The 19,019-nt window shown below is 32.1% G+C and overlaps 1 protein-coding gene across 1 annotated transcript in view; it reads left to right on the forward strand.

Annotated features, from left to right (window-relative positions):
• The window catches only part of NRK (Nik related kinase), a 131,331-nt gene that overhangs the window by 90,936 nt on the left and 21,376 nt on the right, over positions 1-19,019 (forward strand). Inside the window, exons 14-22 of the mRNA XM_081277025.1 lie at positions 932-1,039; positions 4,555-4,631; positions 5,882-5,976; positions 8,755-8,852; positions 9,834-10,201; positions 11,438-11,753; positions 14,327-14,513; positions 15,458-15,613; positions 18,006-18,149. Coding sequence (XP_081133151.1) covers positions 932-1,039; positions 4,555-4,631; positions 5,882-5,976; positions 8,755-8,852; positions 9,834-10,201; positions 11,438-11,753; positions 14,327-14,513; positions 15,458-15,613; positions 18,006-18,149 — 1,549 coding nt within the window. The remainder of the gene's footprint in view (positions 1-931; positions 1,040-4,554; positions 4,632-5,881; positions 5,977-8,754; positions 8,853-9,833; positions 10,202-11,437; positions 11,754-14,326; positions 14,514-15,457; positions 15,614-18,005; positions 18,150-19,019) is intronic.

Here is a 19,019-nt window from a genome sequence, read left to right on the forward strand (position 1 = left end):
GCATCTAACATGCAAATATTTTCAATGAACCCTGCTAACCACTGAAGATATAATGGGCTTTCACTAGTGGGAAAAAAACCACACCTTTATTTATCTCTCCAAAGTCAGGTATTACCAACATAACACATACTTATTGTCATATATTGTTTTCATATATATGTGAGAAGCCATTTTGTAATAGAAGGAAAAGTTAATAAATAATAGATACCAATCCCATGACCCTAGCATCTTGAACAATCATTCAAATCTTTTTGTATGATCCTTAAGAAATCACAGAAGAAAAGTATTGAAACTATCTATGCTTGAAGTCATAAGTCTTTTGAAATACCTGAAATTTAGTTTAAAATTTAGAGGCATTTGTAGATGCTTCAGCTCACCATCAGAAAACACACACACACACACACACACACACACACACACACACACACAAATCATGTGTTCATTACCCTCTTTGACTTGAAGGGATAATACTGATTGACCTAGAAAAAAAATATCCTGAATTCTTGGAGATCAATTAGGGAGGAACTTTAACACCTTTATACCACAGATAGATCTTTTATTACTCAAAATGACGAAACGCTGGAATTTCTAACAGTTTAGTAAATGCAAAACTTTATTGAGGGTTATGAGTTAATCAAGCCTTAGAGCAGAGATTCTTAATCTGGATCCCACAGATGAGCTTCAGTAGGTTAGCAATCCCCCTGAAAATATATGCAAATCTGTTTCTATATGCAGTTTTCTATGGACAATTTGTAGCATTCCTCAGATTTTAAGGGAGATCCTAATTCAAAACTCTTAGAAATTACTGGTTTAAATCATTTTTAAAATTTGGAAATTAATCTTTTCAACTGTATATTATGATGATGCAGTTGTTACTTTTGTTTGTATTTTAACAAAAATTAAAATATTTATGCTACTTTTTGTTTCAAAGGACAAAGAAGATGAATCATCAGACAATGATGAAGTATTTCATTCAATTCAGGCAGAAGTACAAATAGAACCATCACAACAATATGATCCAAACCCTAGAGAAGATGAGGTAAATTTCTCAAAATGAATTTCTATGACATTAGTAGGAGCATATAACAGTGATTCTTAAACTTTTTAAAATATTTTGTTTCAGTTGTAGTTAGATACAATATCTTTATTTTATGTATTTATTTTTGTGTGGTGTTGAGGATCAAACCTAGCACCTCACACATGCTAGGCAAGCGTTCTACCGTTGAGTCATAACCCCAGTCCTGGTTCTTAAACTTTTTAGTCTTAGAAACTGTTATAATCTTAAATATTGAGCACTCCAAAAAGCTTTTTGTTTATCATATAGAGTGTATTATTCAATATTTAACAGTAGAAATTAAAACAAAATAATTAAATATATACTAATTTATTTCAAAAATAATGAAATGATTACATGTTAATATAATAAATAAATTTTAATGAAAAATATTTATATTTTCTAAAACAAAATTTGAGAGATGTAACCATTTTATTTCTTTGCAGAGTTCTTTAATTTATCTTGCTTAATGGAAAACAGCTGGGTTCTCATATCTGCTTCTGCATTTAATTGTTGTCATATGATGTTTTGGTTCTAGTATATGAATAAAATCTAGTTTCTCACATATAGATAGTTGGAAAGGGAGACTTTTTGTAGATATCCCAAACTATTGTGCATATTCTTTGATATACCAAAACTAAAGAAATGAAATCTAAAGACATATCAATGAAATTCTGTATAATTAGTAATATTAAAATCCGTTGGTCTATCTTGTTCTGGAAATAGATGTTTTGCTTATGCATGAATTTTCACTTTATGCATTTGTCAGTTGGAAAATATTGGCTAACTGCCTATATTGATCTTCCCAAATGCTTGCATGTTTAATTATACAATATGAAAAAAATGTTAATATCATTAGCAATTGCATCATAAATATAATTGAGTATTTGTAAGCTGTCAAGTGCTCAGTGGCAGATGTAAGTTGAAAAATTATAATTTTCTTGTGAAAACTTAAATTTTATCATCACGAACAAATAGCATCATTTTTTTTAAATCGACAGGCTTATTTCACTCATTTAAAATAAAATGTCTACAAAATGCCCATAATTTGAAAGATCATAGTTTGTCAGTTATTCCTTAAGTAGAAATATTGCTCATAAAAATGTGGATAACGTAAATAGACTTTCTCCTTGATTGTATCTGTTCTGGGATACCATTTGTGATTTATTTCCTCACACTTATGGGAATAATTAGTTCATTCTAGCATCCAGGTTAACTTCTGTTTCCATGACTTCATTAACAGTATCCTATTTAGCACATGATTTGGTGAGGCCAGTGTGGTAAGTTCAGTTCTTATGTGTACAAGGTAGTGTTATCACTGCCAGTGTTCCTAACAGCCAGACATCTAAAAAGTCTTAGTCACTAGGATGGATTGGGTGAATATGTAAAGAACATAAACTCCCACTCTATTGATGGTGAATCAGGAGCATCATTGTTGTTCCTAATTAGCATAAGATATTCATTAGCAAAAGAGGCTTCATAGGAGTCTATTATGAAGTCTTTCATGGAAGGTTCACCTTTTAAAATATAATTCCACAATAATAACCTTCCTCTGAACTGAATAGTTAAAATATTTATTTATAGATACGAATCATTTGCAGAAGTAGATTGTATTACTTAATGAGAAGAGGCAATATGTTTTCTTCACTGTATTAGCAAATGAGTTCCCTTATACTCTTAGGTAACAATTTAAGTATGAGACTGTAAGCAGGGAATCTAATGAGCTGTGTTTATTTGGGAATATATTATAAGCCATTTTTACTAATAATGTTCCTCTTCCCATTTATTAGACCAGACATAGACAGCTCATATTAGGCCTTATGTTTGCCACTTTGGGCCATATCTGTTTTGAATGTTTTTGGCCTTTGGTTTAAGAGTGTCAATAAACTTCTTAAATTGGACGTGATAAAGCATGCTGCTTGGAGGTGGGAGGATCACTTGAGTCCAAGAGCTCAAGGCCAGCCTGGACAACACAGTAATACCCTGCCTCAAATATATACATACATACATATATACCTAAAATGCAATACAATAAACCTCTTGAGATCACCTTCATAAAACCATTGGGTCAATATGACTCCAGCTATCTGTACTGAAGGTATAAATTGGGTCAATATGACTCCAGCTATCTGTACTGAAGGTATAAAAAGTTTGTCAGGTAGACATTTAAACTGCATACTGCCAAACATCTGGTTATATTTGGAAACACTCATTAGTAAAACATGTGGAAGATTGATACGATTTTTCATTTCTCATCAGTCTGTCTGCTGGAGTGTAAAAACAGCCTTGAAAAAGTCACTTCACAGTGAAAAATGGTATACTAAAGCTACTACAGTTTCTAGAAAATAGAGTGATTTTATCAGCATGAAAATGCTAGATTTTTTAAAGTGTAAAATGTTGAAATTGCCTTTCTAAAGAATTTAGTGTGATGTTCTCATTGCATGACAGAATGATCTATATTTTGAGTAGCTACAAACTATTGTGAGTAGAAACCTAGGTATATAAAACTGAATGAGGCAAGGAAACATTTCATGGCCCTCTCTGCCAATATTGGCAGACAGTAAATTTGCCTCATTGATGTGATGAAAACTGGCTCATTATATGTGCCCTTTCTTGAGTATTTTGCTGTATTGGATGGATTTATAAGTAGTAAAATCCAAATTTATTGAGAAGCAAAAGTATTTGGAATACTGATTATGACAGTACAAATTGTAAAATAAAAAAAGAACTTTTAAAAGTGAGACAATTTTGATTCTTGAGAGATTTTAATGATGTGCATGTATGTGTGACAGCATTTCAAAATCTAGGATTAGCTTAAACATGTAAGAAATTTTAACTTAAATTCTTAAATTTTGAGTGAGAAATATGGACTTGATATAAAAAAATTAATGTTATAACATGGAAAAAAACTAAATTAAGAGTTGGGAGGCCTGCATTCTGATTTTAGATATTTCTTTGACTTGATGCAATATTCTTAGAAAAGCCATTTTCCTTCTTTGGGATACAGATTCCCCAACAATAAAATGAGTGATTTTGATAATAAGCTCTCAAGAATTTGTTTGTATAGTAAAATTCAAAGGAACCATCTAAAATTAACCTGGGTGGTGGGGCATGCCTATAATCCCAGCAGCTCAGGAGGCCTAGTCAGGAGAATCCTGAGTTCAAAGCCAGCTCAGCAACTTAGTGAGGCTCTAAGCAACTTAGTGAGGCTCTGTCTCTAAACAAAATACAAAAAGGGCTTGGGATCTAGCTCAGTGATTGAGTGCCCCTGGTTTCAATCCCCAGTACCAAAAAAAGAAAAAAGAAATTACAGCTAAGCAGTTCCAAAGTTGTACTATAAATAACTATAAAAATAGAAACTATGAAAATTATATTTTGTAAGTCATATTTTTGTGAACAAACATATATACATATATATGAAGAATGGCATTTTTTAAATAAGTAACTCAAAATAATTTATGATTGAGAATTTTACCTAAGAATTACATTGTGTCTTCAAGGTCCAAGAGATGCCAGCTTCCGTGCCTTATAATCAGGAACGTCCACAACGTCCACACCGTGTCAAATTCAATTCAAGGTATGTGTCTGATTTTGTATTCAAGTTATTCATGATTATCACATGGAAAAGTAAACTTTGTTTGTTTGACACGAAGTTCTATGTGAAACAAAAACTAAAATATCAATGACAACATCACCAGCACTGTCATCATTGTCCCACATTTAAAACTTAACTACAATGATTCAATAACTACATCTTTCACATTTGGTCATACTCCAGTCCCCATATCATTTAGTTGATAATTAGCTAGCAAGATCCACAACATAAATAAAACAATTATTTGAATCATTTGACAATTTTCAATTAGTAATTGGCAACAAAATAACTTGAAATTTCAAGTGAGTTTTTCTTGCATATACTACATGATAAACACACACAAGTCTTATCCCCATCTGCAGAAGCTAATGCCACAGAATGGGCAAGCCTGAAAATGACTTTAGAGACAAAATTTTATCTAAGACTCAATATTTTATGAATAAGATATCATATGTGACATTGACACCAGTCCCTATATTTTTATCTTTGTACTATTCGTGATCTTTAGTAACTTTCAAAGATCATTTATATATAATATATACATACATATATACTTTATATAATATAGAGAGATATAGATATGTATATATATATATATATATATATATATATTACATGTGTTGTGTGTGTATATCACAGATACATATACATATACATATATACCTTTCCCATATAGAAAAGCCAAAGTGATTATAACATGTAGCATGATATTTGAATTTGAATAGCAAGTACTAAAGTTTTTTCCCTTTCTATCCACCCATCTAAATCATGAATAGTGCATTAAATGTAAGCTCTAAGCATTTGAAATCAAGAAATAACAGTAGAATATTTGACATATTAATAACTTAATAGATTTACCATGTTAAAATACACACATACCTTGTAAGTTTTTCACTGTGTTTCTCAGGTAATAATGTCTGAATAGTACCTTAAAGAAAGTTTATACAAATATTAAGAAATAAATATGGCATGTGAAGGAAAGGGGCTATATGGAAACATGTGGTTTTTTCTGTTTCAAAAATCATTTCTCTGTTCTCGATAATGTAACAAGTGTGGGGAAAATTGGAAGTTGAAAAAGATTACTTAAACTTGATTTTTCTTCACTATGACATATATATATATATATATATATATATATATATGAAAGACTATTTTGTTGGTCCTTATGAAAGGTTGTACATTCCCCTTATGAATGTTAGCACATGGCACATGCTTTTCCATCTTTTCTTTAGTGTTCCTCCACCATCTCTTTTGGAAGAAGCTCAGCAACCCATTGACATCAGACAAAGGACTTCACAAAATCTTCAGATTTGCCCAGAAGCATCAGGTGATTCAAAACACAAAGTTTCAACAGTCAAAACATAATGTTAATGGTTAACAACTTATATTTCAGAAGTCAAGAAGGAAGAATTTCATTACAGAGTGAATAAAAAATATCAGGGAGGCAAAGTAGGAATAGGCCTTTGGATTTGACCATTCAGTGGTCATTGGTGTCTTTTGAGAAGTAGAAAAGTATTTTTCTGAAATGTATTTTAGCAGTTGAGTAATAGTTAGGAATACTTCTGCGGAGGTACATAATTTAACTTTATTTAGTTACTATAACAGGTGTCAAAATGATGGAAATGGAACTTGAGACATGCATCTCCAAGCTAACATTTATAGGCAACTTTTACAATACTGGCAGGAATAGTTGTGAGAATGTGTTTTGTCAGCTTGTTATTTTACCTCCACAAAATATGATATACATAATACCTCACAAATATTTCTAAATGTTACAAATTGATAGTTTCATTCAGAATACATGAAAAATTAATCAATTCATAAAATAAAGTCAAAATTTGTGATATGAATTTCAAACAAGTATTTTAAGATGTGCTTTCGAGAGTTTAAATGAATTATAGATTTGTGGAATGTGATAAACAAAACCAAAAATTATGCCTTGAGCCATAAAATCTGGCATTCAAAAGCTTTAAAAAAAAGCCAGGTAAGTTAAGCAAGTGGGAAATGCCTGAACAAGTCCCTAAGTCATCTTTTAAAATGTTGCATACAGATTTTATTAAAATGTTAATATAAAAAGAACATCGAAAACCAAATGTTCAAAGATCTGTAATTAAAAACCCCATTTTTCACCTTAAGAGGCATATAGTGACAAAATTATTTTAAATTATTTTAAATTCTTCTTGTGCAGAAATACCATGTTCTTATAAGTAACATAAGCCTGATGAGGAGTGATTTTAGGATTTTTTTTCTAAGAATCTTATCTTTCTGGCTCAACTAGGGCTAACTTTACTAATACTGGATAAACAACTAAAATTTTATGGTCTATTTATGTTGCCTCTTTGAAATAAATGTTGGATTAAGCACCACAATAGTCATGAATATCGGTAGGATGGAGTAGAGAATAGCATCTATGCAGATAATAGCTAAACTTCTTTTCAGTTCAAAAATTCTGTTATATTATTCTATTTACTACATAGACCATTTGATATTCCCATGAGATTATAGGTTTCATCACAGAGGAAATGACCTTACTATACAGGTGTGCCTCAAAATCATAAGACACTGACCCAAACTTCTTATTTAGTTTACTCCCAGACCAAAAGACTCAAAACAATAGTCTTCTGTAGAAAAATAATAAATGGGAAAATTACAATGCCAGAAAATAAGGATACACATTATAGGATGAGTTTGTTATAATGTTCTCAAAAGACAGCAGTGTATATAAAGGTGTGCTCTTCAGAGTTGTAGTGGCTACATTTTGGCTATATATACTAAGGCTATAAATAAAAGAGGGGCAGTAGTGTTTGTGTTTAATTTCTAACACACAAAAACAATAAATAGCGACCTGAATGTTCCCTTAGGGAAACTTTTTTTCTGAACATGCTCATCCAGATGTATGGATTTTTGAACCTTTTAAATATTTTCACTAGATTTTAAAATTAATGTCAAAAGCTAGACTTTTAACCTGTATTAATTTGTGTTTTAAATGGACATATTTATCCTATGGAGTTGAGCTGTCCAGTGTGAAAGCAACTAGCCACTTGTGGCAATTAAAATGAAAACTGAAAAGAAAACTAAACTTTAAAAATTCACTTCTCAGGCATACTGATCACATTTCAAGTATTCAATATTCATATGTGACCAGTGGCTATGTATTGGATAGTGAAGTTATAGAACATCTCTATCATTGCAGAAAGATCTGCTACACAGTACTCATATAGAAAGTTCCCAGCTTTGGAGAAAGGGTGAAGTTTTATCTCTTTTCAGTAGTTGACTCTTCAACTCTATTGAAATAGTTGAAGATATATCTCTGGGTAAAAATTGGAGGGGCTTAGGATTGCACAATCGACTCTGAGAGTTTTGGCCAATCTATCATTATCTAATACACTGTTAGTCTCTTTTTCTTCTAGGTGAGTATGTGAGGCCAGTGGTATCCCCAACATTCATTTTTTAAGAATGTGTCAATCTAGTTACCATTCTTACATAGAAGACAGACAGAAACCTTACATGGATAGGGAGAAATATTTAGAAAGTATACATCAAATATTGAAAACAAAAACGTCATGTGAGTCTACAGATGGAATAATATTTGAGCCTACTACTGCTTCTGATGATAGAGCTTGGGACGCTGAGGCAGAAGGATCACAAAGTCAAAGCCAGCCTCAGCAACTTAGCAAGGCCCTATGCAACTTAGTGAGATACAGTCTCTAAATAAAATATTTTTAAAAAGGGATGGTACAGCCAAAAGAATGAGAAGTTGTGCTCCATTTGTGTACAATGTGTCAAAGTGTATTCTATTGTCATGTATAACTAACTAGAACAAATTTTTGAAAATTTTTAAAAAATAAAATATGATTAAAGAAAAAGGGATGGGGACGTGACTCAGTAGTTAAGCACCCCTGGGTTCAATCCCCAGTTCATACATACATACCTACATAAGTAAATAAATCTTAGGATTCTGGGCTCATGAGTATTTATCAGGTGATATTTCCTGAATGGAATTACAGAGGCTACAAGAAAAACATGGAATTGAATTGATATACTAACAAATGAAGGTAATCAGTGTAATCACCACTATTACTAACATGTTTTTGGAATTCCTTAGAATCATCTTCTGAGGAGGAGAGTCCTGTGATTGTGAGGAGGTCTCAGTCATCACCACCTTATTCTACTATTGATCAGAAGTTGCTAATTGATGTCCATGTAGGTGTCCATCTTACCACATTTATATCTGTTCTTAATTTCTAATTTGTTTTGATGTACATTTTATCATACTCACTTAAGGAGGGAAAGGTTAAAGAGTTTAATTTTGTATTGCTTTGAAAATGATTTTCTTTACTATGTGAACATTCAGAATACAAAATTTAGAAATTAAAAATTAAATTAAAAACCCTTAATTGATCAGACACTATTTTATCTTCACTTTTCTTCTGTCAGAACATATTGGACAGAGAAGGGTAATAAGCAGATAAGCATAGATCTCAAAGTAAGGGGTAAGAATTAGAAGTCTAAATTTTAATAGCACTCTTTGGGTATTTGGACAACATAAAAAAATAAAATATTTAGTAAAATATAAAGTATTCTCTGATTGCATAAATTAAAAATCTTTAAACTTATTTTGCAGTAAGCTTACAGATAATTTCATTTTTATAGTTACTCCTACTTGAGCATACACATATCTATACCATACAGTTGCTATATGTCACCTACTAAACACAAGAGGTGAATTTATATTAATTTACTCTTTAAAAAGTGTTTGAAATAATTTAAGATAACCTAAGGAATGTAAAATCAAAGCTGGGAAATTAACCTACTGATTTCAAGACACATTAATCCCAACATCAGGGAATAAAACAAAAGGAAAAATGTGTTCATAAAGCACCAATTCACCTGTCCTGCTCTCCAGCATCAAATATAAATATCTACTCCTCAGCAGACAAATAGGAGTAATACAAAAAACAAAGTGAGTAAATCTTGCTCTGTGTGATCTGGAAACTGCACTAATAATCACAGCCTGATGTTTGGGTTTTGGCATCTTCACTAAAATCTTTGCTGTATCTAGTGAGCGAACATCTTTGTTCAAATTGAGAATATATTTTAAACTGTTGTTAGCATGGAAACTTCACAATCTAAAAGAAAATGAAAGACTACTAGAGACTACATTAACCTTTCTTGTGCACACAGGTTCCAGATGGATTTAAAGTAGGAAAAATATCACCCCCTGTGTACTTGACAAATGAATGGGTGGGCTATAATGCACTCTCTGAAATCTTCCGGAATGATTGGTTAACTCCTGCACCTGTCATTCAGCCACCTGAAGAGGATGGTGATTATGTTGAACTCTATGATGCTGGTGCTGATACTGATGGCAATGATGAGGATTCTAATGATGCTTATGAAGATACCTATGACCATGCCTTTGGCAATGATGACTTGGATAACCAGGTTGATCAGGCAACTGGTGTCTGTGAAGCCCGTGATGTTGGTGACAACAGGGATGTATCTGGTGATGACATAAATGATAATTATGATGATGCTCCTAATTGGTCAAGGTTGGTTTTTCTAGATTACTTACACTATCCATGTTTATAACTTCAGATCTATCTGCATCTCTGGTTTACTTTCAAGATGTATTATCAAAAGTATTAGTTAATTTCATTTACATATTAGTATATGGTTTGATCTTCAACAATATATTTTAAATTGGTTTAATGCAGAATGCTTAATTTCTCATTATTTGCATATTATTTTTTAAACATTCAAGTATTTATTAGTTTATTTATTTATAACTGGAGTTATTTGTTTCCATTAAAATTAATGCCACTGAAGCTATGAATCCCATTATTGTGTGTGATAAAATGCACCAATAAAAATGTGGAAAAAAATCATCCTACCCTGTAAAACCACAATGGACATGAAAAGTGGGGAAAATGAATGCTTCTAATATTTTTTTCAAACACAGCTATGCATTACTCAAACAGCTGAGATAGTGTCATCTATATAACAAAACTAACATGATGATTCTTATGGTTAATTAATGGGGAAATCACCAAAAGATCATTTGATTTTTTCCAACTAAAATTCTATCAAAATTTCCATTGTAACATAACTTTACTTTTAGAATCACTCCATGCACATACATTTAATGTTGTCTCTTCTGCAAAAAAAAAAAAAGAGCATTGCAATATTTTCTTAAGGATAGCATTTTTACAAAATAAATAAATTACTATCTTAGTTGTATAAAATACTAGGTTTATATTTCTGGAACTTCCTGATGGGAACAGTTGACCAATGAGATTTTTTTTAGCTAAGCAGACTTTACATGTGTTAGAAAACCAGATAATATGTTTAAATTAGTGTATTATTTAAACTTGATATATTGCAAGAAATTTTTTTTCAAATATATTGTATTAAGCTAAAGATATGGGATTGATCATTCACATCTCTCTGAAGTTTCTAATGCATGAAACAGTTTTTTAAGAAACAAATACATGTTTATTCTTCTAACCTAACACATATACCTAACAAAGAATGAAAAATTTTTCCCTCTGCTGTTCTCGTATAGCTAAGTCATTGACAGTGCTGTGGTGTTAGTTCAATATTTAAGATTAACATGACACAGGCATTTTTCTTGTCTATATCACACCAATAGTATAACATAGACCTAAAACATGCCTGGACATGGCAGATATAATGTATAAGATAAATTCTAATTTTATTTCATTTGTTCACTCTCAAATGTGTTTTTATTTGGTGGCCTTATTTCACTCATTTTCCCTTGTTATCAGGGAAAGCTATGGAAGAGATGGAAGGTTCATGCAAGAAGGTAGTGATGCAAGTGATGGAAATCAAGGAGCCATCAGAGGCTATGGCTTCTATAGAGCTAATAGAAGCCATGGAAGAAGTGCAGCCAGTGGAGACAATGCAGCCATTGGAGACCAGGAAGGACATGGAAGAGGTAGCAGGAGTAATGGAAGTAAGGGAGTCAGTTGGGCCAATAATGATTATGGAGCACTTGGACACAGTGGAGGAGAAAATTATTCAGAGATAGAAGATCTAGTATTGGAGAGACCTGTATTCCAGGACTTTGAACATCAACAGGAGGTAATGCACCATTTTAAAAAGAGAAACTCCTTTCATTTTGAGGATATTTTCTGAATGTGATATGTGACATTTCTAGATATTCCAAATAGATTTTAACCTTCAACCCAAAGCCTTAAATATTTTTAAATTATAGGTGTGTGGGTGTCTTTGCTACTAATTTGGAGGATTCTATTTACTTCTGGGGACAAATGACTTTTATTTGTTTGCTTTGTTTACTCAGACCACACATTCAAAGTAGTGTCTGTTAACACATACAATTTTTTTTTCTGGAAAAATTATATTTATTGTAAAATACATACCACAGAATTTACATTTTTAACTATTTTAAATTTAAAATTTGATGAAGGTAAGAACATTCACAATATTGTTCAAACTTCACCAGTATCCAATTCTGTTACATTTTTATTTTTCTTAGCAGTTAACTCCCAGTCCATCCCCTCAGTCTGTGGTAACCTGTATTCTACATTCTCTCTAGGTATCTTATATAAATTGAAACACAATATTTGTTCATTCATCTTTGGCTTATTTTACTTAGCATAATATTTTCAGGGTTCTTTTATAGTATATATAAGAATTTCATTCCTTTACACAGATAAAAAACATTCCATCATATGTATTTACCACATTGTGTTTGGTTTCCACTTTCTGGCTATGTTGAATAAGCTTCTTTGAATGTTGGTATACAAGTATCTCTTTGAGTATCTACTTTTCATTTTTTTGATGTGAGTGAAATTACTTTGTCATAAGTTCATGTTTAAATTTTTAAGGAATTAGTAACACATAAAATTTTAATTGAAGTAAAGTCCTCTGTTTAGTCATTTTTATAGTTCAACAATGTTTATTGATTTTATAAATAGATTTAAAGTACTTGTGTAGCTTCACTAATGCTATATCAATAGGAATTTTCCCAGAGATTTCCTAGATTGCATGGTATTTGAATTAATTCTTGGTAAATTCACAGCATCTAGATATCTGAAAATTAAAGTGGAACTCCAGAACAAGAAAATATTGTGCCAATCTACTTTACTAGCATATTACCCTATCACTCAAAATAGCTTTGAAGGTGCTGTGCTGTTTTCATGAATTATTGTTCCCTGTGCAAACTTTCCCCTCTGTCTAGAAGGCTGCCCTCTCACCTATTCTTAATTTGTTGAGTTAGTCATCTTTTATGATGTCATCTCTGATTCCCCAAAGCAGAATTAGATAATACCTCCTCTGTGCTTGCAAGCATTTTACATATAGTTCCATTTTGGTACTTATAATTTTGTAACTTAGTTATTTGTTTAATGATGTCTATCACACAAGATTATGAACTATTAAAAGGAAGAAACTGTGTATACTCCATCTTTGGTTAGTTTTCTAATAATTCATCCAAACTCAAAGTCAACCTAGGGCCTGGTCATGATACACATGTAATAATTATGGAAGAAATCAATAAAGGAAATAAAAAAGGGGGGAACACAGGAAGAAAATACCGTGAGTACTTTCTCATGGGATAGTAGTTATCAGTGGAAAAGTACCTATGTCTATCTGTCCATATGTCTTTCTGTGTATCTATCTTAATTAAAGATTAAAACAGGATGTCTTAACATTAGTTTTATAACACACCTAGGTGTCTCTAGTTATCTTTAGTAATATTTTTGAAATTTACAGAATAAATGGGTCTTCCTTTCATTTTGATTTAAAAGGGATATACTGCTAGAACATGTTTTTGTGGCTAGAAAGTTCATAAAAACCAGTCGCTGACAGGGTAGCACAACTCTCTGTGCCAAGAATCACTATGCACAAAGGGGAGGTCATCAATAGACATGTTTACTAAAAACAGTTGATATGCTTTCCCATAGGATATAGAATGCCATTTAAATTGTCACAATTTGTGGTTTTTATCTTTGAGTGTCTTCTCTGTTACTGAAAACAGGCTAGATTATCATTAAAATATGTTTATACCTTTGAGTTTGTGTAAGTTGATTTTCCATCATTCACTTTATCATTTGAAAATTCTCTGTGTAGGTTTTTCATGCTACCCATTCTCTCAAGGTACCTTAAAGCAATGGAAAAAATACCCCCATATTGTGTGTTATATTTTTTCAAGCAACTATTTGGCATAACATAGCTGAATGTACACTTGAGAATCAAACAAACTTTTGCTTCAAGGTCTAGTTCCCCTACTTTCTAGGTTTAAAACATATAAAATATTATTTAACCTTATAAACATTAGTTTTCTTATAAATAAATGGAAGATAATTATATTTACTTGTTGGATAGTTGTAAGGATTCATGAAGATAAGTAAATAAGTTTCCTAGCACAGTACCTGGCATATTTTCACAATTATGAGGTCTCAAGTTGCACAGGAGGTGGGAATTAAAGCTCTTTGAATTTCTCTAAAAATGAATTATCTCAATAATACGTTACTTCTCTCTTTTTTGATGATATCGTTGAATTTTTTAGTAAGTGTGCATTTTACAAGAACGAAGATACTAAAAATTTTGCATTCATTTTTTCTAGTAACCCCTAGAATATTTTTCAGTTTAAACCCTCTTAATGAATTAAAACTATTTTGGTCTCATTTTAGGAGCCAGATGGTGAAAGTGAGGCCTCAAATTCCATTGCCTCAGTTAGTGTACCCTCAGCATTTGATGATGAGAATGACAATAGGGACATATCTGACTCATCAATACAATTGGATTTTCCTGACAGCCACTCATCTCCTTCCAAAGATTCTGGGGGAGCTGCTGCTGCTGATTTTCCCAGTGCCATCTGTGAGTGTGTCTACTATGATCTATCAATTCTGATACCCGTTCACACATTAAATAGTATTTAACTACTTGTTCAAAATCTGCAAGGAATTAAGTAATTCTCATATTCATTTGACCCAAATTCATATTGATATACGATTTTTAAAAATCTACATTGTGACATTTGTTGGTACATGGATGAAACTGGAGAACTTTATGTTAAGTGAAATAAACCAGGCTCAATAATCAGGGGTCAAATGTTTACACTCATATATGGTAACTACACCAAAATAAGGGGGGAAAAGAAGAGATCTCATGAAATCAGAGGGAAGATCAGTGGAGTACAGGAAGGGGATAGATAGGGAGGGAAGAGGGATGGGAAAAGGGAGGAACTGCAGAACGGAATTGACCCCATTATGCTATGTACATACATGATTATACCAAAGTGAATGCCATATTTATGCGTGTCTATAAAGCACTGATTTAAGTAAATAGAAGAAAGACCAGTAGAATAGAAGAAGGGAAACAGCAGGAGGGAGGAGGGAAGGTAAAGAGGAAGTACTGAGGATGGAAACAGAATAAATTATATTCCATGTCTAAATAAACCCCTATATTATTATACAAGGCACTATGAAAAACATTTTTAAAGAAAAATAAAAATCTGTTCCTCACTGAATCTTTATGATGCCTGAATGTCAGATTCAGTTGAGAAACTGAGTCCCTCATTGGATTTTTTTTGCATTAAAAATCACAATAACTTAAATCTATATTCAAGAATATATTTTAACCATCATTATTTGTGTTGTACAATGGCTTATGAATTACTAAAGTGACTCCTCCAGTAAAAATAAAATACAAAAAAATGAAAATATATTTTCTAGGCTAGGTCTCATTTGTGGAAACACTCAAGCACATATGATGTATAGATTAGTAATTTCTTTTAATATCTGTCCCTTAATTCTTAACAGTATATGCTGGATTCGTGGAAGTACCTGAAAAATCACCTAAGCAACCCTCTGAAGTCAATGTTAACCCACTCTATGTCTCTCCTGCATGTAAAAAACCACTAATTCACATGTATGAAAAGGAATTCACTTCTGAGATCTTCTGTGGTTCTTTATGGGGTGAGTTTGATTTCTGAAATTTGGTTGTTTTTAAAAGAATCTTTTTAAATCTACATAGCAAACCCATGAAAATCATAGATGTAAAATATTTGTTTATTATTACCAACCCATTATCAATCAAATAAAATGTATTTTCTTAGAATTGATTTTGATGATTTAATTGATTCCTCCTGCTTTTTATTCTATTTTCTTTTTAACCTTAATTAAATCAGATAAAATATAAAATTTGACTAGATTATAATTATTTGAAATTTTAAGATTAGTATTCCTAATTCAGAGTAGTTTTCAGCATATAATGCTGTTAATTAGCTTTTTCTAGCTGCAACCGAAATACTGACAGATTAGAGTGGGTAAAGATTTATTTTGGCTCATGTTTTCAGAGGTTTCAATTCGTGACTGGCTGGATCCAAGGCAGAAAGATCATGACAGAAGGATGTGGTGGACAAAATTTCTCAATTTATGGCAGTCAGGAAGCAGAAAAGGTCTCATTTGTGGAAACACTCAAGCACATATGATGTATAGATTAGTAATTTCTTTTAATACCTGTCCCTTAATTCTTAAAAGGGGCAATGGACAAGATATAGTCCTCATCAACCTACTTCCTCCAACCATGCCCCACCTGCTTACAGTTTCTACCACCTCCCAGTAGCGTATTCAAATTATTAAACCATCAGATGAATTAACCCACTGATGAAATGAGAGCCCTCAACATTCAGTCCCTTCTGAAAAGCCCCAACTCTGTATATTGTTGCCCTAGAGACCAAGCTTTCCACACATGAGCTTTTGAGGGACATTCCAGATACAAACCATAACAGATAGCTAAATAGGTCTTACAAAAAAAGATTTTGAAGGATCTCATTTTAAACACTCTCGAAGATTTGTAGGCCTTAAACTTTTGCAATCCTTTGTTTCCGAAGAGTTATAGTCATATGGGTGGTATTGAGACTGTATTTTACCTCAAGCCAGTTGAATAACAAATAAAACAGAATTAATGAATGCAAGGAGGATAGAAATCCATAGTAAATGCCAACTTCTGACTTCTGTTTGATAGATTTTACTTAATGTATGATTGAATAGGAGATAGGGCTTTGAATTAAAACTAGAACATGGTGGCAAGCATATTATAAGAATTGACTTAGAAAAATGTTATCCTCAAAGTTTTGCTAATTGAGTGTATCAAATATAAGAAGGCATTTAACATTTCAGTCTGGAAAGTACTCAAAAATGTGATTAATGTCTACTAATTCATTTTATAAGAAATGATTTACATTTTGAATAATAAAAATTATAGTGAAAATTTTCAATACTTCCTCCTCCTTCCTTGAGTCCCTTCTGGGAGGAAGATGCTGTTTCAAAATTTGCCATTGGCTTGAGATTTGGTGAAGGACAGAGTAGGAAAATGAAAACAGAAACACTTGTCTTTTCTTCTTATATCCTCAGAGCACAAACATTATCTAAATAGAAGACACTGAAGTTTTCTCCTGTTAATTACTTGGTCAATTTTCTCCTAAGTCTTGGTATATGGAGAAAAACTGCCACAGTACTTTTAAGTATGTTTTAACTTCAGTTCTTTCTTCTATTTCAGTCCTCTCCTTGTTCTTTAAACAGTGCTTATATATGAACAAATAGACCCATTCAAGAAATAAAAGACAGAATATAGGAATTTAGGTATATGAAGATAAGAACTAATTTTACAGGCATTTAGCAATGTAAAAGTTTTAACATCTGCATAAATATGGAATTATTCAATTTAAAAATTATTTACATATAATGATTTTAAAAACATTCAAACCAGGCTGGGGTTGTGACTCAGTGATAGAGCACTCACCTAGCATGTGTGAGGCACTGGGTTCGATCTTCAGCCCCACATAAAATAAAATAAAGATATTTTGTCCACCTATAACTAAAAAATAAATATTAATAAAACATAAGAACCTGTAGTTATAGTAATGGATGAGAAATGAACTGAGTGGAGCTCTTTATATATGCTACACTAAGAATGTTTAATGGTAATTTTCAAAAAGAATTGATTTTAATAAAATTCGGGGTTGCTACTACAGGGTGCTAAGATATAGGTACAATTTTATTTGCAAGGTGGCATACCAGACATGATCCCATAGAATATTGCTTGAGAACATTATCTTCTATCTTTTTATGTATTTCAATGCATTTGTTATGTGTATGTTAGTAAAGAGTAAGTAGTTACACAGTATTTGATTAGCATTAACCTAAAAATGTTAAAAGTCACTTTTATATAGATCATCACAATGGAGTAGCAAAAATGTAATATAAATGCAAATATAAAATAAGTTTTAATATAGCATATATATATATATATATATATATATATATATATATATATATATATTTTTTTTTTTTTATCCTTGAACAGGAGTCAATTTGCTTCTTGGAACCCGATCTAATCTGTATCTGATGGACAGAAGTGGAAAGGCAGACATTACTAAACTTATAAAGCGACGACCATTTCGCCAGATTCAAGTTGTAGAGCCGCTCAATTTGCTGATTACCATCTCTGGTTTGTTTAAGAACTAAAATTAGCTGAATAATTAAGCAGATTAATTAGACTGCAAACTGGGTTAAAGACTTTCTCAGGTGAAAGTGTTCATAAGAGAACACTTTAAATATAACCTTTAATTGGGACACCAGATTCTCCTACTTGTATTTTTTATCTATTTACAACTGAAACTAACTTCCTTTGATTGCAGCACACCTAATTTAGGTTATTGATATGAAAACTCACACTATTTGCTTCCTTGCAGGTTCTTTACAAAGTAGCCTCGTACAACTTCACAGCTGTAATTCACATCTACTCATGCACACCTGATCACATCAAGATCCACCATATATCTTTTCTCTGATGTGTTAGAAGCAACAAGGAACAGAGTGAACAAATAATAGAGTATTAAATAAGTTTGTCCCTAGCACAAACTTATCAAAAGGCCTAAGATAGGGTTGGTTACAACAATGGATTCCCTTTTAAAGAACTCTCCAGTTTCCCTACACAATAGTTGGATTTCTTAGTTTTGGTAAACCTTGAATCTTTGACTATGAGACAGCAAGTAAATGGGTGTTATAGTGATTAAGATTTCTAAACAGGCTGGGCATGGTGGTGCACGCCTATAATCCCAGTGGCTCGGGAGGCTGAGGCAGGGGGATTGAGAGTTCAAATCCAGTCTCAGGAAAAGTGAGGCGCTAAGCAACTCAGTGAAACCCTGTCTCTAAATAAAATACAAATTAGCACCAGGGATGTGGCTCAGTGGCTCAGTGGCCAAGTGCCCCTGAGTTCAATTTCCAGTATCAAAAAATAAAATAGAATAAAATAAAATAAAAACTATGAATGTGGCTCAGTGGCTCAGTAGCCAAGTGCCCCTGAGTTCAATTTCCA

Source organism: Spermophilus citellus, assembly GCF_964194105.1.
Source record: "Spermophilus citellus genome assembly, chromosome: X".
Classification (NCBI taxonomy): domain Eukaryota; kingdom Metazoa; phylum Chordata; class Mammalia; order Rodentia; family Sciuridae; genus Spermophilus; species Spermophilus citellus.